We start from the raw sequence: 22,196 nt of genomic DNA, 5'->3' as shown, positions 1-22,196 counted from the left end.
AAACATGAGCAACCTGTTGTAATTGAAACTCATTCACTTGTTTCATTGCTGCTGTGTTTGAATTCCACAGCACAGCTTGAGGCAAGCCTTGGAACCTTCTATGCTCCAACAAAACCTCTCTTGGATAGAACTGTGCTGGAGTACAGGGACCCCATCAGCAGATATGCAAGAAGGTTCTTCCACCACCTACTCAGGTGAGTGACAGTTTCAGCTTCTATCTACTTAAAATTAATTGCATATTTCAATAACTACCTACTTTTATGTGGTTAACATTTTCCAAGAGGACCACCCCTGAAAAAAATGCATTAGTTGTTAATGTTTGTTTAACTTGCACTTTGTTCCTTTCAAATAGAGTAATGCAGATAAAGTGCTATTCAGAGCTCTTCTGTCATCAATACACTTAAAATGAATCACCCTTTCCCATTTAGCTTGATAGAAAAAAAGATACCCTGCTTCTGAGAGATTAATATTCATCAACTGCTTGCAGATTAGTTATAGAAAGAACTTAGAAACTTGGAGAAAACACTGAGTTTAGAAAGATGCTAGAACACAAACACAGTCCAGGACATTTTTGTCTTCGCACGACTGAAATATGAACATTTTGTTAGTCTCACTTTTAAAATTCTCATATGTAAATTCAGGTTCCAGTAATTTTCAATGCCATTAAAATAAGAGGAGAAAATGCAGTGTTGAATTTGTCTGTAAATTGTATAGACTCATAGAATGGTTTGGGTTGGAAGGGACCATAAAGATCATCTTGTTACAACCTAGCCACCATGGGCAGGGACACCTTCCACCAGACCAGATTGTTCCCAGCTCCATCCTAACCTGGTTTTGAACATTTCCAGAGACAAGACATTCACAACTTCTCTGGGCAACCTGTGCCAATGCCTTATCACCTTCACAGTAAAGAATTTCTTCCATATATCCAAACTAAATTTCCTCTCTTTCACTTTGTAGCCATTACTCCTTGTCCAACCACTGCAGTTCCTGACAGAGTCCCTCTCACTTCCATGTGGGCTCCTTCAGATACTGGCAGGTTGCTATGGGGTCTTCACACAATCTTCCCTTCTCCAGACTGAGCAGCCCCAACTTCCTCACCTTGTCTTCACAAGGAAGCTGCTCTGATATTAGATGAGAAATAATAACAAATTCAGTAAGAATTTATGCTACATTGCTTTTGTGTTATATTTTTTTCAACCCATTATAAATATTGATATGCAGCAGTTCAACCTGTTCACAAATATAGCTGTGATATTCCTTCTGGGAATTATCCAGTGGATAAAATAAGGAGAAGTTGCCTTCTGAATAATGCAATGTTTGTAACATCTTGTTACAAACAAGAAGAAGTGTAGATGGACATAGTGCAAAGACTGACAATGCACCCTTTTACAGTGATTCATCCAGACTGTATATACATTGTCTGCATGGGCAAAGCAAGAGTTACTTTGATAGCATAGAATGTGCTTTTTTCCAGATCTAGAAGACAAATATTCAATATTGTCTTCTACATTTTGTGTCTGAAGAGGATCATCTTCTCAGTGAACAGGTCCATTCCAGTTGGGAAATTATTCCTTGTGGAAGAATGATCCAATATTTGCATAATATGTGCCAGTCTTTCACTGGAGTTTTCTTAACACACATGGCCACAACAGTGGGTACAAACTCTGTTACTGCCTTTCTCCTAGAAACCAGCAGGGAAGATGCTGTTGTGGCAGTGGCCAACTTATCATGGCCGTGGGCCAGTTGCCTGCAGAGGACAGATGCAGGAAAAATGCCTCAGAGATTGCTGAGAGGTGTAACTCTAGTGCTCTTACATCTGCAAGAGAAAGGTGTGTTCCCTCTGACTCAGGCTTTGCTTCCAAGTGCTAGTAGGCATGCAGAGGCATGGGGCCCTGGCTGAGCTGCCAGCCCTTGAGGCTGCAGCTGAAACACTGACTCAGTCCTCCTAAAACAAGAACCTTCAGTGTCAGAACGCTGCCTGGACAGCGTGGGGCACAGCAGGAGGTGTGCACGAGAGTCTCCTCGTGTCTTTTACCTCCCACTGTAAAACAGCCTTTGAACAATCTATGGTTGTGGCAGTTTTTGGAACAAATTTGTTATTTTGCTGTTTTCCTATTTTCAAAGGGATTTGTATTCAACCGAATCAAAGTGATAGGATCATGTGATTGCTGCAGAACAGATGGTAATGCTTAAAGCTTATCTCAGAAGACATAATCTAAGTACAAAATTAAATGTTCAAATATGGGAGATTTATCTGATAGAAAGCAAGGAAATGATGTTCAGAGCTGATCATTATTGCATTAAAGTGGCTGTGCCTTAATTGGTGTTTTTTTCCTTTTAGATGTTTTCTTAAGTGACTAGAATGATTTAAATGTAGGCTAAGCAGAGAGAACTACAGATTTGTTGGAGAATGGTAAACCATGGTTCTGGGTGAGTGAATGCCAACCAGGCGTGATGCAATGTCTAGGAGGATCATAGGGAGGCACAGTGCCCACTAATTCAGACACATGAAAGTTGCAGCTGCTGCTATTACATCTGTCTGTGATAGACTAGCAAGGCAAGGCACTCCTGCCAGCCTGATTTCCAGCTGTGGATTCAGAATAGGAGAAAAGTGAGAAGGGAATTATGCTCCTGCCTTCTCAGGTCACCATGTTATGCCCATGAGGACACTGAAAATGGGGAGTTCCTCCCACTACCTGTTTGTCAGAGAAAGCAAGGTCAGGTGACATGGAAGGAATACAGAGGTGCTGTTCACCACTGCAGGGAGAAAATTTGTGTGGCCAAAGCTCAACTGGAGCTGAAGCTGCCCAGAGCTGTGGGAGACCATAAAAACAGGGTTTTTAAAAAATGCACTAATAACAAAAGTCAGTGCAGTGATAACATCAGCCTGTTACAGGATGAGGATTGTCACCTCACAAACAGGGCCATAAAGCAAAGATGTTTAATGCTTTCTTTGTCTCTGTCAACACCACTGATGGGGTAAGGGGCTCCCAGTGCCCTGAACTGAGCCCTGAGGACCATTCCAGTGCTCCAGCTGCACCCCTATGAGTCTGTGGGGCCCGCTGGGATCCATCTGAGAACACTCCAGGAGCTGGCTGATGTCATTGTGAACTCTGCCTCCATGATTTGTGAACTGGCTTGGGAATCTGGAGAGGCCACAGCTAACCAGAAGCTGCCAAACATTGTCAAGAAGGACAAGAGGGATGACCCTAGAAACTTCAGGCCTGTCACATTCACTTCAGTGACTGGTAAATTATGGAGAAGATTATTCTGGAGGTATTGAAGAGCACCTGAAGGACAAAGCACTCCTCAGTCACAGCCAGCACAGCTTCTTCAGACAGGAGAGTGCTCCTTTTATCAAACCTGATTTCCTTTTATGGCAGGGTAACTCACCCAGCTGATCAAGAGAAGCCAGTTGTTGTTGTGCTTTTGGATTCCAGTAAAGCTTTTGATACTGTCTCTCATGGGATCCTTCTGGACAAAATGTTCATCCCTCAGCTGGATAAACACATCCTGGGATGGGTGAGCTCACAGCTGGGGCACAAAGGGTTACAGTGAACGGGGTGACATCAGACTGGAGGGGGGACCTGTCACTACTGGGGTTCTGCAGGGCTCCATCCTTGGCCCTGTGCTCCTCAACATCTCCATAAATGACCTGGACACAGGACTGGAGGGACACTGAGCCAGTTCACAGACAATACACAAGGGAGAGGAGCTGTTGGCTCCCTCCAAGTCAGGGAGATGCTGCAGAGAGACCTCAGCAAATGAGAGGACTGGGCAGTCACCAACCATGTGAAGTTTAGCAAGGGCAAGTGATGGATTCTGCACCTGGGATGGAGCAGCCCTGGATGTACAGACTGGGGAATGAGAGGCTGGAGAGCAGTGCCATGGAAAGGGACCTGGGGATCCTGGTTGATGGAAAGCAGTGCCCTGGCAAACAGAAGGTCACTTGGTTCATTCAGCCTGGAGAAGAGGAAACCAAGGGAAGACCTCATTGTGGTCAGCATTCTCATGAGGAGAAGTGGAAAGGCAGGCACTGATCTCTTCGCTCTGGTGACCAGACCTATGGGAAAGGCCTGAAGCTGTGCTGGGAGAGGGTTAGGTTGAATATTAGGAAGAGGTTTTTCAACCAGGGGATGCTTTTACACTGGAACAGGGCTCCCCAGGCAGTGGTCATAGCACCAAGCCTGACAGAGCTCAAGGAGGGTTTGGACAGTGTTTGCAGGCATAGGATTCTTGGAGCTGACCTGTGCAGGGCCAGGAGCTGGACTTTCATGATCCTTGTGGGTCCCTTCTAACTCAGGGTATTAGATGTTTCTATGATTCTATTATTTGATGTATTCACTTTTTTACCATTTTTCATTTAGCACTGAATACTTGCAGGCTAATTACAAAGAGCTAATGTATCTCTTCAGAGTGATTTTTTTCATCACAACGGATGTGTCTGTATGACCAAACCAGAAGACTTGGATGCAGAAACCCTGTAAACTGAGACCGTAAACTTGATGCAGCATTAAAGGACATTTGTTACTCTCTTGTGAGTGTGAGGAGACTAAAGCAAAGTGATCATTTTGTACCCTAGGGCAGCAAATGGAGGAAGCATAGTGCTTTCTAAACTATGTGCAGTAAAATTGTGGCTGATATTCAAAAAGTATTTTTTGGCATGGAGTAGGCCTTCTGCAGTTCATTTGGGCTTCAGAAAGAGCAAGCAGCAGATTCACATAAGTTAAACCTAGAAGACAAAGAACTAAGGAGAGGAGCTCAGATGTCTGGTAGGAAGAGTCAGAGAAGTGGGGTTAGGAGGGAGCATGAGTAAAAGACAAAGTGTTGGGGGCAAAAGTCTGAAGGCAGGCGTGGGAATGTACAGTGTCCTGCAAGAAGGGCAGAATGGCAGCACAGAGCCAAATGGGAGAAGAGAGCTTGGGATGTGTGTGGTGGGCTGTGGAGGAGACCAGACATATCAGGGATGGACAGGGAAGGGTGGAGTTTTTCATACAAGATTAAAACATTAAAATGCTTAAATATTTCAAGATCTAAATCTGAAAAATGTTCATATAAGCAAAAGGTTTTACCCCACTCTCTAGCTTTCCTTTGAATACCCCACCAATCTGCCTTAAGCCTTTTTAGAAGGACCAGCTCATGGGAGAGAAATATTAATTCATTCTACATGCTGAGACAGTCTTTGACCCGCCTGCTGAGTCTGCCAAAAAAGTTCCATTTATTGTTGTACTCTTAAAGATGTTAGTGTCTGTGTTTACTAGAACTGAGAAACACAGTTACCTTTCCAGAAGGGCTATCCTCACCTCGTAAAAACCATGTGCCAGTGATTTTACTGTTTACTGTAGGCGAAAAGGTTCAGTTCAAAATAACTGGGGACATCCATTTTCACAGTTTTAGGGAGATTATAGTGTATCTATTTTTCTGCCATCAATGAAGTCAGTTTCTAGAAAATGCTGAATGCAGTGATGGGAGATTCCCTTTTTAGACGTGAAGGCACTTTAGAAAGAAGATGATCTGTCCAAGCTGAGATGGGCAAAGGAACACTGACAGCACAATTGAAACAGATTGCAATAAGACGGAAGGAAAATTCTTTGCAATATTTTGGATTCAGCCATGTTATTTGTATCCATCATTATAAAAGCTAAGTTCTTAAATTTGCAAACCACACATCATCTTCAGCTTCCACTAAAATAGAAGCTTAGAGCTTTGGAGGCCCTGAATGTAAAATATGGAATGCCTCCAAAAACAAGCATTCAGTATACAAAATTAAAATTAAAGGCCTCTTAATTATATGCCAGGGATCCATTAAACAGTATTTATGGAATGAATAATTATTTTACCTCTAAATCCTTATCTATAATTAAAAAATACAGGAACTGAATTACAAGTACAGAAATGTATCTTAGGTGTTCCTTGCCACTTCAGTAGCACTCTGGTATTTCATTATGACGTCACTGCTTATAATAATATAACGCATTATATCATTATGTAAAATGCTGAGCAGAGGTGGATTTATTGGGAAGCCTTGGGGAGCTGTAACCTCCCTTTTTGCCCCCACCCTTTTGCTAGGTGTATTTGTGTGCTGGGGGAGTGGCTGCAACACCTCCTGCCTCTGTCTCACAGCCTCGTGCAGCCGTGCAGGGAACACGGAATGGGATGGAACCATTTTTCACTCGTTAACTGCGGCATCGCTGACTCATGGCTTAGCTTCACTCTGATCAAGCATTTGTAAATTGTGCTTGTCATATTTTCTAATGCATGAAATTATCTTGTTTGTTTGACACGGACACACTGGCACAAGCACACGCCTGCTCTGTTGTGTTCCATTTTTTGAGTGAGAAAGCAGGGCTAGAAAGTAAAGTCTGAAATGCAGTGCAGGAGTTGCAGAATTAAGATGCAGCCACAGTTCTGCGGTTCTGCTGTGCCCTTTCCTCCTTTGTAATTTTGTTTTGTGTTTGTGAATACCCAGTTTAAGGATTGTTTTTCCTTTTTTTTTCCCTACATGGAAAAATACTAAGATTCAAAACCACTTGCACCTTTAAATCTGATAATTTCATTAAGAGAATGTAATTTGGCTTTTTTCCCCCCCATAGTACAAATATGTTTAACTACAAAGCAAAGCTTTGTTGTAAATAACAACATAATGCTTTTTCATCTCTCAAGAGAAAGATGCAACTCTGATCACATTCCCCGATAGAATTTTGGATGGATTCATGAAAGATTCTCCTTTTTATAAATCCAAAAAATGAGAACCTCCACCATATTTTTACTTTTGCTGTTTTCACTCCTTCTCAAATCTCAGAAGTGTTTTACTCTTTGCAGTGTTCCATGTAAGATGCTATTGGGTAAATGCAAAAAATTATCTTCACATTGAGCAGAACATTCATCAAGTGCTATGACTTTGCCACAGGACTTGATAGGGCTCCTTTGTAAATAAACATTCTTAAAGAAGATGAGAAGGTAAGTGGTCATTAGCATCAGGGGAGACCTGCTTCCAGCCACCACTGATCTTTATGAATCACTTTACTATTCAAGAGTTCTGAAGTGCACTTCTATACTATACATGATGCCTGGACACAGACAGTTATCACTTAAGTCCAAGACAGCCTTTGAAAAGCTAAAATAAAGCTCTTTTGCCCTGCAGGTATATCACTAATGCAGTACTAACTACCCCTTGGTAAGCAGGTTCCTGTATCACTACACTGCAATCTCCAAAGTGGATATTCACTGTGAGTATTTCCATCCTAAATAGGACCCTAAATCAAAGGTGAAAAAAATGCCTCAGCTTCATAGGAATAGTTCTCAATCCCATCTGCTGCCAACTGTATGGAACTGAGAGACAGAGTGAGCAAAGAGCTTTTATGATCCTTTTTAAGAGCACCCTAGAAGTAGAATTATAATTACATTGGTACATAGTGTGTCACAAAATATGTATAAACATTAATGATGACATGGTTGAGGACTAAGAATGTCTTTTATATTCATAAGGCAACCTATTAGGCATTAAATTATGCCTTCAGATAAAATGATCATTGATGGCAGTCAGGTTCTCTATGGTGGCCACATGAACAGAATTCATCTCTATGGGAGAAAGTTCAGTAGTAGCATTTTCACTAAAGTAGCACCTTCTGGAGAAGACTTTGAAGAGTCATTTTTTGTCATCTTTTGAAAAACGATCAAAACCAAAGGTTTTCATATTACCACAGCACTGATAAATGAGAATTTGTATTGCTGTGATGGAACTACACATGAAAAGATTCCCCTGGTCATGCTTCTTGACCTGTTTCAGAAACAAGAAATAAAGGCACCTATTTAATGGAACTACGTTATTTTTGCAGTTAAAGAGGTTAAAGATCTCATAAAAAGTTTAGACTGTCTTTGCTTCAGTCCTATGTTGTTAATGATTTCTTTTCTTAAACTAGTCCCAACACAGTTTTCAATTTCAGTCAGATACTTTGATGCTACAGGAATGTCTCTAGGATTTAATTCTCTGGCAATGATTACAATGTAAGAAATAATGAGCAAAATATTGGGGTGGAGGGACAACGAATTACATGACATCATTCCTTGAGAACAAAATGCCATGAAGAGAAACCTTGACAAATCGCTCAGAGATTTGGGCAAGATTTGCTGCTCAACCTAATGGGAGAGACATTGCTTGGAGGATAGGAAGAATGGCCCCTTAGACACACTTAGAGCAGCCCCAGAGCTGCTGTAATCTGGAGCCAGTGTGCACAGCCAGCTGCAGATGCAGTTTGGTGGCCCACAGTGCCAGAAGTCATCCAGTTCTCTGCTACGTCCCCACCCATGGGACTGCACTAGAAAAAAAGAACACAAAATAGCTACGCTGGACCAATATTGTTTGTGCCAAATCTATTCCCACATGCTGGTTAATCTGACTTTGATATTGCTACTTTCAGAAGCTGAGCCCACATTGAGACCACTCTTGTGTTGTGTAACTGATAATCTGCCCTCGTAAGGTGGCTTTTTCCTGCTGTACTAGCTGTGCAATTTCCCTGAAATCTTGAGGGCTTTGGGCATACACTGACTGCATAAACAATGCAAATATATTCTTGGACAAACCTCTCAAGAATTAGTTCTTAGCAACATATCTCCATCCTTGAGCCTTCCCAAGTCATCGGTTTCTCCCTCTCCATCAACTCCACCTAGTCACTAATAGCATCTTCTTTTAGAGTGACTCTCAAAAATCTCTAATTTGAGGTCCTGATCAAGAATTGAATTTAAGATTTATTTTTTTCTTTGAAGTTTTTCCAGATCAGTTCATGTCTCATCTCTCTACCAAGACACTTTTTCTCCATTCATCTTCAAAGTCTTCCTGAGCCCCACCATTACACTTCCCTTTACTGTATGTCGACCATCTGGCAATATTCTGTTGTGAACTCAGCTCATCAGATCAGAGTTTTCTCTCCCTCCCTCAGATTTTTTTCTGACTTTTCTCCCATTTCCATCCAGTACCCTGCAGGAAGAGCTAACTGAATAGTCAGGCAGCCCTAGGCTTTCTGTCTTCAAATGCAGATCTGCCTTTTATGGTTCTTCAAAACCCAAGAGCCTGTGAAGGAAAGAACACCAAAAGGAAAATTTATAAAAAAGTCAGCAAAAGTCATTTGTCCAATAAATTGGTGCAGTGTCTTGGGGGTGCACCTCTCATGCCTTAATAATGTAGAATTTATGTGTCCTACATGCTCACCTGGGCTTCCTCTGTAGTTAGGATAAAGACATGGGCACCCAAAGGATGAGTAATCCCATTGAAGGGAGATATCTCAGATAAGCATGAAGAGTCAAATGTCAGTGCCTATCCCTATCAATTAACTACAAAAGGAGCCTACTTAATTAGCTTAAATTAGCCATGTAAAGGTAAGCTGTTTGAAGATAAATGGAATGATTTGCACTGTAAATGTCTAGCTCCTGTATCACATTATTACTGGCCAGTTAACAGAAAGATCTTAGATGTTCAGATAGTTTCTGTAATAGAATGAGAGGCACATAGACTAAAAAAATATATATCAAGAAAGTTTTACAAAAAGGTACAAAAAGCAGACAGGCATGTAGATCTCTTTAAAAATCTCCTTTTGACCAGTTGGCCGAGATAGGAGGGAATAGGGATGTTTCTTGGTTTACACTGGTAAGTGTTGAAGTGTCAACTAGAAATAGATAAATAGTAATATATGACCAGCACTAGGTAAAATTAATTCAGAATTTCTAAAGCTAGTAAAGGATAAAACATCTGAAATACTGTGGTGTGTAACCTCACATTTAGAATGACCTTAGCACCTGAGGACAAAAACAGGGAAAATATAAAGTTAGTTTTTAAAACGATCTGGAGAGACCTTGGAGAACTATGCCCTGTAAGTCCAGCCTCTGTACCAATGAAATTAGTAGAAACTCTGTTTTAAAAATGTGTGAACATACAGACAAATAACATATAGGGGGAGAGTCAGCAGGATTTCTGTAAAGGCAAGTCACATCTCAAAACTCAACTTCTTTGATGTCAGCAATCATGTGAGTAATGGGTATCCAGCTGCTACTGATGAAAGTTTGACCATTGAAGACCTTTTTGGAAGGGCTCTCACCAATATGTCTTAAAGAAACTAAGCTGCCACAGGATTAGAGGAAAGCTTCCCTTTCATAGATAAGTAATTAATTAAAAGGTAAGAAAGAGAGTAAGAGTAAATGGTCAGTCATCATGGAGGTCACCAATGGAAATTATAAGTATAGCAGATCTGTTCTTGGAAGTAACCTGGCAAAGGAGCAGACAGTGAGCTGCCAGCATTTGCTAATGCCACTAAATTATTAACACTAGTAAAGATAAGACCTACTGTGAAGAGCAGCAGAAGGGCTTCACAGGATGCAATGACATAGTGTCAAAATTGAAGGTAAAATTAAATCTAAATAAATTCAAAGTGAAGCGTGTTGTACACAGTGGTGTGTGACTCCAAACTTCATGTGTAACCTGATGCAATCTGAGCTCAACATTATTCTGGAAGAAGAATTTGGTCCTATAACTCTACAGCTATAAAATAGTTCAGTGCTCAGCTGAAGTACAAAAAACACATTGCAAACTAGGAATTCTTAGAAAAGAACTAGAAAAGAAAACAGTGAACTTCAGTACACCTGAATTTTGTGTGTAGTTTTGGAGTCCCGCAATCTGTAAAAAGATATAGTAGAACTCAAAAAGGTTTAGGAAGGGCAGCCAAGATGATTAAAGGCATGAAACAGCTTTAGTGAAAGGAATGGCTAAATAGACTAGAACTCCTTGACCTAAAGAGAAGCAGCAGAGATAGAGATCTATTAAATTGTGAGTGTTAGGGAGAAAGAGCACAGTAAATGACTGCTCACTGCTTCTTCTAATACAAAAAATAGAGGTCATCAAGCAAAGCTAACACGTGGCTGTTTCAAAATATAGTGATTCTTCCCATAACATATAATTAAAATATGAACCTCCTTACCACAGGATGTTGTGGATGCTAAAATTGTATGTGAGTTCAAAGGCAAGGTTCAGAGAAGAGGAATACCAGCCTGGAAACCACCTCTGGCTCAGCAAATCCCTGAACCACAAATTGTTGGAGACTGGGAGACTACTTAGGGAAGTATCACCATATGCTTGCCCTGTTCTAATATTCTCTCCCAGCTAATGGTAAGGGATTAGGTCAGGAGTGCCTTCACTCTCAGCAAAAGGCTGTTTCTATGTTTTATGTTCTGGACATGATGCTGTGCAGAAAAAGCACATCAGACTCAATAGTTTTCTATTTGCTCCCTTAAAAATGTGTCAAAATTCATACAAAGTTCCAGACAATATTTTGTCTGTCTCTTCCATGGCTGTATTTGCTGCAATGGAGCTGTTATGTTTGGGAATTGTATGAACATTACCACTGCATTATTTCATTATAAAGAAATAATTTGGTTATTGACAAACATAGATGGAAAAGGTAAATATATTCTAATGGACCCATATTTCAGCAGATTATTCAAAATTTGGCCCTGCATCATGATTCTGTAAGTAGATACTTATCTCTAGGCAGCCAGCTTTAGAAAATATTGAGGTAATATGTTTTCTCCGAGAAGTCTTAGCACTAAAAAAGCACATCTTATCCAATGTCAGGCATGAGGGAGAATTGGCCCTGTACCTCATAGAAAGCAAAGGAGGAAAAGGGCCTGTTCATCTTAACTTTAATACCAAATTTCCATCTGCTGCAGCTCAAAATTGCAGAGATATCTCATGTACACAATAGGGATTTATTATAAAGGCAGCAACTCATCCTTAACCACAGCAATGATACTGGGCCTCTGTTATATAGCTGTCTTTAGTGTGTAGACATGCTGATATGTTTGCTCAATAAAATCCAGCTTTCAAGACATACTGTTAAGTTTACATGATCACCAGAGTGAGAGGGATAAAGCTGGAAAAGAAGAAAAGCAGAAGCGAATTAATGCAATAAAGGCTAGGATTTAACAGACAGGGTTGAGTAAAATAAATGTGAAACAACAGGTGTCACTGACTCTTATCAGCATTTTTAATTAACACCTGTTTTTAGCCCAGAGTACTTTGGAAGAGTATGTTGGAGTGTGTCTGTATTTAAAGATAAAGATGTGCTGTTGAGAAGTTCCTAAGTAGTGAGAGGTTGGAGGAATGAAGAGGTTTGGGGGTGGGGGAAGCCTCTGTTTGCTGGGTGGGTGTTGGTTGCAGCTTAGAGAAACCTGAAGTAAAGCCACGATGATAAAATTGCAAGGTAGGGAAATACTGCTATGGCAACAAAATAGATGTTCTCTTGAAGGAAAATGAGTATGAAAAAGGAAATAAGGAGTGTAGGAAATTGAAAGGAAGTACAAATTACAATAAAAGACAGGATCTAGTTTTAAAATATACGAATTGTAATAGTTTCAATTTATGTAATAATATTTTATGATAGTAATCAATTCTTGTTATCCAGACTTTTATGGCACCTGCTTTGGAAAATTTTGGAGCCCTTGTCAGATGTGAAAGAATTCTCATTCACAGTAGGAAGGGGATGCAGTCGTACTTTTCAGTGGCCCATCCTACAAGAACCCAAGCCAATGTGAATGACCAGCATCACATGGGAAGTGTGTGGCATAAGTGTTCACAGAATCAGGATCTTTAAACAAATGCTTCTTCAGTGTAGGTACGAGGCAGTTCCAGAGTGTTACAGTTTATAACTGGTTTATAATTTATTTGAGCAAATTTCAGCAAACAAATGACATATCCTTCTTTATACCTAGACCCACTGCTTTTTCTAGAATATTTCATATATCTAAACTATTTCTTGCTAAGTATGTATTTTAAAGGTTTAAATGATCCCTTATTATTAAACTACTTCATTCAAAAATTAAGTTGGTTCACTTGAAAAACTGACTCAAAATTTTGTCCTGAGAAGAAGTGTGTAAGGCAGAGTCAGCTGAACTGTTTCAGTCAAAAATAAATATTGGTTTCCTAGAGCAGAATATCATTCTAGAAGATAGGAATCACATACAAAGATTATTAACTTTTTTTATGGTTGGTTTGGGAACGACCTCAAGATTCACAACCAGTTAAAGCCCTCAAGGGCTTTCTCTGGCCAGAGAGTCATTCTGTCTGGCTCCCCTTATTAGCTTTCTCTTTCTTCCTATTTTTTAATTTGGTTTGCTTGTTTGCTTTCTTGCTTCAAACCAGAGGGTACCCTTTGATGTGAAGGGCATTCAGTTCTACGCCCAAAAATCTATAAAGTTATGGGTAGACTTCCTTTAGGTAAGAGTTATGTAACTTGACAGTATCTTTCAAGTGACTGAAATTTTGGATGCCTTGAGATACTTGTATTTTTCTATTTGTATACTGTATTTTCTCATGGTTATTCTCTGACTTACCTGAGACCTATTTGTGTATGACCTTTGAAAGGTTCCATAAGGGATTTCTTTTTAAACAAGTCACTCAAGCCACAAATCCAGCACTTCACTTAACATGCCCATATTTAGGGCCCATGGAAAATTATAGGTCATAAACCCATGCATTAATGCTTTGCTAAATCTGAGCCTGAAGGGATGTATAGATTATGCCTGGACAACTTTTAGGGCTCCTGCATCTAAAATACAATTTAGGATGCAATTTAGGAGATTATCCCCTTGACTCCACACACATAGACCCAGTGGCTGTTTCTCCATTAGCCCTTGGTGTGCTCTGCAGCACTTTCTCTTCGTCGGTATCTTAGAAGGTAACGAGGCTGTGAACCTTCCTCAGAGGTTTGTGTCCTGTTCAAAGGAGCTCATAACCTAAAAGCATTGTGGCATAATAACAGCAGGTTGGCAAAATAATACTGCTGGCATCTCAGAGGGTGGAGCTTTCCAACGCATCCATTGATCCTTCTGGCACTTCCCTACTAACTTCCAGAATCACTAGGGAATCTCAGCCAATTTAACAGAGGGTAGAAGTCTCAGAAATAAGCAAATGCCTGCAAGTTTTGTGAAAATCAGCAACCAGTTGGGGTTAAATAGAATGCAGGAGGTTATCTGTGTCCCAAAAAGCTACAGTGAAAGTTCAGCAGATACAAGTTCTGCCAATCAAGACCTGTGCTGCAGAACACCGAGCGGGGTCCACATGGCCTCTTGTTCAAACCTTGGTTGGGAGGGGGCCGTGGATGCCCTGCTGGGAGAAGACAGTGTTGGCTGGAGGATGTTCTGGCAGGGAATTTTTGGGAACAGGAAGAGTTGCTGTGCTGAGCCTGTGTAGGAGGAAGTACAAAATAGGTTCTTTGGAGAGTTCCTGGTCTTTAGGCTGTATTCAGTTTTCTACAAGCACCTTATTTAAAATAGGGCGTCCTACTGAACTCATTAGGGTAAAATCATTTTGGGTTTTGGTTGACTTTCACTTAAAGTGAGTTTTTTTTGTTGTTTATCTGGGTTTTTTTAAAGAAATGTGAGATCTTGATGTATTTATTCCTCTCCAGGAACTCTTAAGTACCACTTTTTCAGCATTCAATATAAAATGCAGGATATAAACCTTTGACTAATACTATACTTTATATACAATGGATTACACAGCAATCTAAGTCTTCAGAATTTACTGAAAATTTACATTAAAGTATCTTATTGGAGCTCAATAGAATTTCAGGGTTGTCATTTTAAGGACCATTACACATGAGAATTTTTCCTGTGAAATATATAAGTCCTTTTAGCCCTGATTTTGTAAAAAGGCTCTGAAGCTGACATACAGCTACATGCCTAAATCAGTGGTGTTGTGATCAACAGTTGGTGAAAAACTAATCTGTCCCATTTAAATCAACCACTTAGCAACCCAGCCACGCAATTTTTAGGTTCTTTAACCTGATAATCTCTAATTATTCTGGATTGGAATTCCAACAGAACGGAGTTCAGAGTAATTTTACAGATGTTATTCTTTTTTTTAATATTGTCTAATTTAAAAGGAAAATATTTCAGATAATAACAACATCTTTTGAGGGGGAAAAAAGCATGAAAACCATTTCTGTTCCAAAAATTGCTGATAGGAGAATTTATGAGGAAACAGCTCCTTTTATGAATAATTATTATTATTGTGTTTAAGAAATGGGCAAGATGCCTAGAAATTGAATGAAAGAATGAGCTATTAAATTGAAATATTAAATGAAATAACTGAATTAAAAGTGATCATGTAAACCCAGCAGTAAATGTTGGGAGCTGTAGCTGATTGAACATATTTTCATCATCTGTTTTGTATGCTTAAATACAATTGCTTGATGTAAGTAAACACTTGATTGATATTCTGAATACTTTAAAATCTGCATATGCATCATGGAATACTGAACAATTAAAACTTAATTTCAGTGTAGTTTGATTACATGTAAATTATTTCAATATTCATTTTTTCCTGTTCTGTTTGCTCAGTGCATATTTAATATCCACTTTTTGAATGCATATCACTCTTGATTGGACTGTGAGATGAGGAGGACTCTGAAATTTCTTCCATTAAAAAGGATTGCCTTATAAATATTATTTGTGCCAGAGCTCTTCCCCTGCAGATTATTTTCTAAATGTTGTGTACTCTTATTGAAGACAAGGCAAAAGCTGCTGCAGCCCTCCTTTATCAGCCCAGCACAAGGAATATGCTTACATGGTCGATGAGCATGTCTAAGAAGGCTTGTTGTTGTAACTAGTCCCTAAAGAAATGTTTCCATCTTTTCTGCACTATATTGCTTGCCTGCATGAGCTCCCTCTCCCTTCCCTTCCTCCTCTCTCCACGTGATTTTTATTTTATTTTCCTGGTTCTTGGAGGTCTTGCAAGACGCTTGAATATTATGGTTAAATATTACAAGTGTTTTCAAGTTGACCATTTTCAGTCTGAAAAATGTATCTCTATCTTTAAGTGGCCACATTCAATTTAGGAGTTGTGGAATACAGATGAAAATATTTTGCCTTTTTACATATTTGTAGAACATTTTCTAAAGACCAAAAAGACTTCTTGTCCCTTCTCAGCGGGCTGCAATCTATACACATTTTTTTGATCAACAGTGTTTCAAATTACAGTATTTCTGAACATCCAACAGAAGGAAATCCCAGGCATTTGGTTCTCTTATTATTTATGCCAGTGAACAAAATAGCCTTTCTGAAGTTACAGATAACATTATATTTTTTTATTATGTATATTTTTTATTTAGTTTTAAAATAAAATTATTTCCTGGCATCTTTTCAGTTAGGTCATATTCCCAAAATACAGGCAGGCAGCAGGTTTGTCACTTCACCATGGAAGGCAAGTCTGGATTCCTCTCTGCCTTGACCATTTTTGACCTACATGCCTGTTGTTATATTAGTCCCATTTCCCCTTGATTTCCTTGTCCATACTAACAGAAATTTTTTATACATTTTAGAATGCATACAGAAATGCATATAATAACGGTATTCTTTAGTTATGTGAGAATTTGAAGTTAATGTGGTATCTACTAAATGGCTTGCAGGGAAGTGTTTTCCTGTGTGTCCTACATAGTTAATTGCAGTTTCAGAGTTCTAATCTTGAAGGTCATATTTCTGTTGCCTGTCATTTTGACCAAACAAGTGGCTGAACTTCATGGTTTGCAGGTGGATTTCCTTATCTCTCTTTTTCAAGAGACATAAGTCTTGATTGCTGGAGTTATTGTGAACCAAGCAATAAGGGGCAAGGAGGAGGAGGGGGTGGGAAGACACTGTTCAACACCAGGGCCCTGGAGATTCCATTTTAGAGAGCAAATATCGTTCCTGCTGACTGTAGCACAAGAACAAAAGGGAGAAGGTTTTACTTGGGGGGTATTTTGTTTGTTTGAGCAGCTGATAAACTGTTAAGTGAGTGTGCTAACAACAGTAAGAGGTCTTCCTAGGATAAAGCCTGCTTATAAAACAGACATTATTAGCTTGAGGTTGGTCTCATGCTATATAGACCTCTTTCTAATGGTTTCTGTACATTAAAACCAACAAAACTTTCATAACAAAGGGTTTCAGAATAACAGGTATCTTCTTGTAAAATTAGGTTAAAAAATGTTGGATATTCCAGACTAATTTAATACTGTTGGCCTAAGTAAAGCAAAAAAACCTTGTCACTCTTCTTTGTAAAATCTGCCTTCTTTTAAAGCAATTAATTTTATAATATTTTCTGAAGTAACTGTGATTGTTATTTGCAACACTCTTGGTTTGTGAAGAGCATTTCTTAGATAGTCTTTTTTCCCCTCTTTTTTTTTTCCTTAGTACAGATCTGAAAATAATGAGTTAATGTCATATTTATATGAATAGGGGCCATAATGAGACTGAAGAATGTATGTTGATTAAAGGAAAAATAATTGAAATCTTTGTGAAACTGCAAAGAAATTACAGCTTAAGGCCATGATTCTGTTCTGCAAGTCAATCAAATGAGAAAGTTATTTTATATTTTTTTGGTTGCAGGCGTTTTTTCCTTGGCTAAAGCAAATGTCATTCAAATAGTCTATGCAGTGATAACTTTGGAAATACAAAATAATTATATAGACATTCTTTTTAGCCAGTCATATTGCTGGTTTCTGTTCAGTTTCCCATTTCCCCTCTAAGTACTAAGAATGTATATTCAGTCCATAATGGAAAAAAAAACATGCTAGGAAAAAAATATAAGCATGATAGCTGTTCAAGATACACATATTTTAACATTTACTTATTTTTCTTAGTTAAGGTATAGCTTCAAAAACATCATTGTAAAACCATGTATTTTGATGAAAAATCTGTCATGGGAATCATGCTGAAAAGTTCAGATACACAGACAGGCACGAGAAAGTGGGGGTGCACTGCCTGTTCCCTGGCAATCAAGGGGTTAACTTTAATTTATCTCTTCCCCTCCCTTAAACTGGTTCTGTGAGGAGGGCTGCAAATTAGTACTTGGAAGGCACAGCAGGGAGATTAGCTTTAGGGAGGGAAGGGCTCCCCACTCCAGCTCTTAGGAACCTCACCTGGAGAGTGCATTTCCTTTTCTACTTAAGCTAACACATTATGCCTTCTTGTCACGAATGTTATTCCTTGAGGAAAAGTCCTCTCTGGTTCTATCTTGCAATCTGATGAATCATTCCAAGTGTGTGGTGGAAGAGAGGAGAGCGATAAGGCTGTAACAGGAGGGAGCCAGGAAACTGCTGAGGCCGTGGCCGGGAACAGGAATCCTGGTGTGGTGCATCATATGGGATTACTTTACCCAGCCAGGGGAAGCAGGATTCCCATCTTTCCTCATGTTCACACTGGCCTGAGGAGGAGCTGCAGCACTGCCTACTGTTTCCTAAGGCACCACCAAGGTGCAGAGATGTACAAATTCTGGCATCCATGTGATGCAGTCTGACAATATTCATTTGACAAGCACAGCCTACACCTTTCTAACCCTGAGAAATCACAATGCTTTTTTTCCCCACTGGGGCAAAGAAGTCACCTCCTTCCAAACCTCAAGTGTCTACAACTGATCCATTGTTGAAATTGTTAACAGGTGGAAAGGGAAATTCACCCACTTTGTAATGGAACAAATACAAAATTGTTCTATATGGAATCAATCTTCTACCTCTCAGCTGAAATAAAATTGGGGTATTTGCATTTCTAAAACTAATCACCAAACCTATTTTCGTAGCTAATTTTAAACCGTTAAAAATGTGCAATAAAGGAAAATGTGTACAGATCGAATCACTTTCTCATAATACAATGTCACATAATGGTTGTCTATGTCTAGTATAAGAGACACATTAGCCCAATGCTGAATTTTCCATTGGGATTAGCATTTGCCAATGCAATGTTGATTCACCCAGATCTGATGGGACTCAACCCTGAACCACTTGGTGAAGGTTTTAAACAATGAAGAAGGTTAAGGGTAGCCACAGTCCTACCTCACAGTTCTGCAATCTGATTATGAGTCTATCAAGTTTCCCCAATAACATCCTCAGAAAGCTTCTGAAGGATGGCTCGTGTCCTCCTGCTTCTGTGGAATTCCCCAGGACTGCACACAGGAGGATATACACACCCTGGCCCTGTCCCTCCATCCCTGTGGATGGGATTTTTTATTTGCTGTAACTCCCAGGAGATGGTGTGTAGTGTCTGGGTAGACCAAGGGGACAGTCTGTCACCACACATGGAAGGAACTGTTGTTCAGCAAGGTCTCAAATTGCCAAAGGAATGGTCCTCAAGGTGAAGTTCCACATTCACACTGCTCCCTTCCTGCTCTACTGCTTCTCTGGGTGATGCTCAGGTAGTGCCTTCTAGAGCATATCTAGAGGTAATTTTGCTCTTTTGCCCCTTATTTTGCTTCATTGATGCAATCTTTTTCACTGTAGGATCTCAGAAAACTCTCAGGATTCTGTGCTAATGCTGGGCTAAGGTAGTCACAAGACAAAACAGTATCACCCCCTACCTCTATTAGTCCCTGAGGATTCATGACTCAATTGGATTAGCATCTTCAGAGAGCTGTATCAAGGGGTCTGCAAGGACAAAACTCTGAAGTAATGTGAAATTTGGGATTAGTATTTTCTGTAGAGGATTTTGAGGCTCCTACCAGCATTGCTGGGGATACTGTTTATCTGTGTTGTGGTTGCTATCTTTGTAAAGGACAGATTTGTTAGGATCTTCAGCTCCCTTCTGATTCAACCAGATATGATGGGGCTCAACACTGAACCACTTGGTGAAGGTTTTAAGCAATTAAGAAGGTTAAGGGTAGTCACTGGACTCCCTCACAGTTCTGCAATCTGAGTGTGAGCCTATCAGGTTTCCCCAATAAACCTTTGGCATCAGTTCTGGTGGGCATTGAAGGACTTGTCCATGAGCAAAATGTGATGCAGCTCTTAAGTTAACCTCAGCCAGCAACGTGTTTCCTTTTCTTTCAGGTATCAGAGGTTTGAAAAAGCATTTCTGCTTGCTGTCGACATTGGTGCTCGGGACCTGTTCATGGTGAGTTGTTTCTGGAGACAGGGGCTCTTGAAGGATATTATTTGTCAGCTTTTGCACACATTAAAACAGTTCCAGGTCATTTGCAGCCTTGGACACATACTGAAGACTGAACTGTTCTACCTTCGCCATCCTGAAACTCATCAGTAGGAATTTAGTATCTTCAGAGTCACTGACATTTTTCCCAGTGGGGCCTACAGGCTATTCTTAATTTTCCAGGAATTATTGTACATGTTTTTAAACTTTCTCTTTCTTCATCTGACCTGATGTGGGTGAATGTCGTCTTTCACTCTAATAAGCTTATATATTTCTAATTTGTTCCTTTAAGTCCAACTGCTGAGTCCTGGACACAAGAGCTGTCCATGTCCTGGGGATCCTGAATGCTCTTAGTTTGTCTCTTGGGGTTTTGTGAAAAGTGACAAATTATGAACGCTTCTGCTGGTACTTTTAAAACAACAAAGCTCAGCAGCATCAACACAAGGGTTTTAACATTTCATGCACACTCTGCCTCCTCCCATTTAATTAGCTACAAAAGTAAAATTAACCAGCTCTTAAAAGGTCCTCTGTGTGAGCACTGCAGGAGGTTCTTGTTTTATAAGATCTTGCACCACAATGTCACAGTGAGGTCAGATGGACAAAGCCAGTCGTGCTCTCCTAGTCTCTCAGCATGTTGCTGCTCCACAGCTGATTTCATTGTTTTCAAAGAAACAATAGGAAAGGGCTTGTTGAAAAAAAGGCCCTTTGAACGATTCGTTTGCTTGACTCTTTTGCATAATGAAGACATTCTGTTGTTTAAATTAAGCTTTGACACTAGATGTTAATATCATTTATCCCATTAAGTCACTTGCCCTGCTAGTTTGATCTTGATATTTAAATTGTATGTTAAATTACACAATTAAATCCTGCTTTTAGGGGTTATGAAAATTCCCTTCTAATTGTATAAAAAGTTGTGTGAACCTTTTGATGTTTTTTTCACGGCTCTAATCATCTGGCTTGTTCCATCTAATTAGAAAGATGTGAATACTGCGATAAACTTTACTAAGTATGCATCAAAAGAATGTGATGGAAATGTCAGACTTTTAGGAAATTCATTACATGTTCTATGTTTACTCCTCTCAATTTTCTGTCTTTTTAGATCATCTCTTTCCTTTTCTCTCTTTATTGAATGTAACCTCTTCAATACAAATTTTATACCTAATCATGCTAAGCACTGCTGCAGCCACATATAAGATTCAGACTGTAGTATGTCTGGAGCAGATTAAAGCTTTTTGTCAAGAGCTCTCCCAGTGTACAGATAATAAATACTCCCTAATTTTAGCCATTCTGACAGAATAAATATCACCAGCATTTGCATCAAAGGCCCTCTCTCATATGACTGAGAGCATTTTCTATGTGGTCGGTTTCTCTTTTCTTCCCTCTGCTGACTGCAGGGTTGAGGGAGCACCTCTGTGCCAGGGTGGGAAACACCAGTGTTGGGTGTTGAGATGGGTGCACAGCTGCTAGCAAGAGGGAGGGACTGTCAGTACCTGGCTCCACAGGTGATAGATAACATGTTCTACTGTCACCAAAAAGTCTCTCCAGCTTTCTTCTAGAGGAGTTTCACTGTTCACAAAGCAATTAACTCCATCCTTTCCTACTCTTTGCCTTTTCTTTCCTCTCTCAACACCTACTCTTCATTTCCCATCCTACCAATGCCCTTAAACATAAATGTATATTTCTGAAATTTCCTCCTGGCTTATGTCATTGTGAGATCAAAACCAGTTCTTTAATGTCCTCGTTCTGCTTGCATTACCTTTGAAATTCCTCATAGTTGCCCCTAAATTATGCTACAAGCAGCACACATCCCTGCGTCCTCTGGGGAAATGTCCTTTTGCTAATTCATTGTCTAAGTCAGTCACTAATGAACAAACTTTACAATAAGCTAACAGTGGGACTGCTGCAAGTCCACTAAGTACAGGACTCAAGAAGTTTAAACATTCATAGGTCATTAAGAGTATTTATTTGTGCATGGTAATTTCTAGGGAATTTGGCTTCATTGTGCTTAATACCATGTGAAAATTAGATAACCTGTTCCCTGAAACCTTACAGTCCTTTTAGGTATTTGTATAACAATGCTACTGCTAAGTAAGGGTTGGGCATCCCTCACTTCTGCTTAATACTGAATGATTCCTATATATTGTTTATGTAAGGCAAAATGCAATTACTAGTATACAATTTGATTTTGCATATATTTAAAGCAGTTTTGTCCATTTTTAAAACCTCAGATAGCTCTCGGAGTCACATCGCCTTAT

At 39.6% G+C, this 22,196-nt stretch overlaps 1 protein-coding gene across 2 annotated transcripts in view; it reads left to right on the top strand.

Annotated features, from left to right (window-relative positions):
• The window catches only part of WDPCP (WD repeat containing planar cell polarity effector), a 148,246-nt gene that overhangs the window by 82,090 nt on the left and 43,960 nt on the right, over nucleotides 1-22,196 (top strand). For both annotated transcript variants that reach the window (XM_058020472.1, XM_058020471.1), the window contains 2 exons: nucleotides 71-194; nucleotides 19,845-19,908. In XM_058020472.1, the coding sequence (XP_057876455.1) occupies nucleotides 71-194; nucleotides 19,845-19,908 (188 nt within the window). The remainder of the gene's footprint in view (nucleotides 1-70; nucleotides 195-19,844; nucleotides 19,909-22,196) is intronic.

Source organism: Melospiza georgiana, chromosome 3 (assembly GCF_028018845.1).
Source record: "Melospiza georgiana isolate bMelGeo1 chromosome 3, bMelGeo1.pri, whole genome shotgun sequence".
Classification (NCBI taxonomy): Eukaryota; Metazoa; Chordata; class Aves; order Passeriformes; family Passerellidae; genus Melospiza; species Melospiza georgiana.
The sequence above is the reverse complement of the archived record's forward strand: the minus strand, read 5'-3'. Positions and strand labels throughout refer to the sequence as shown.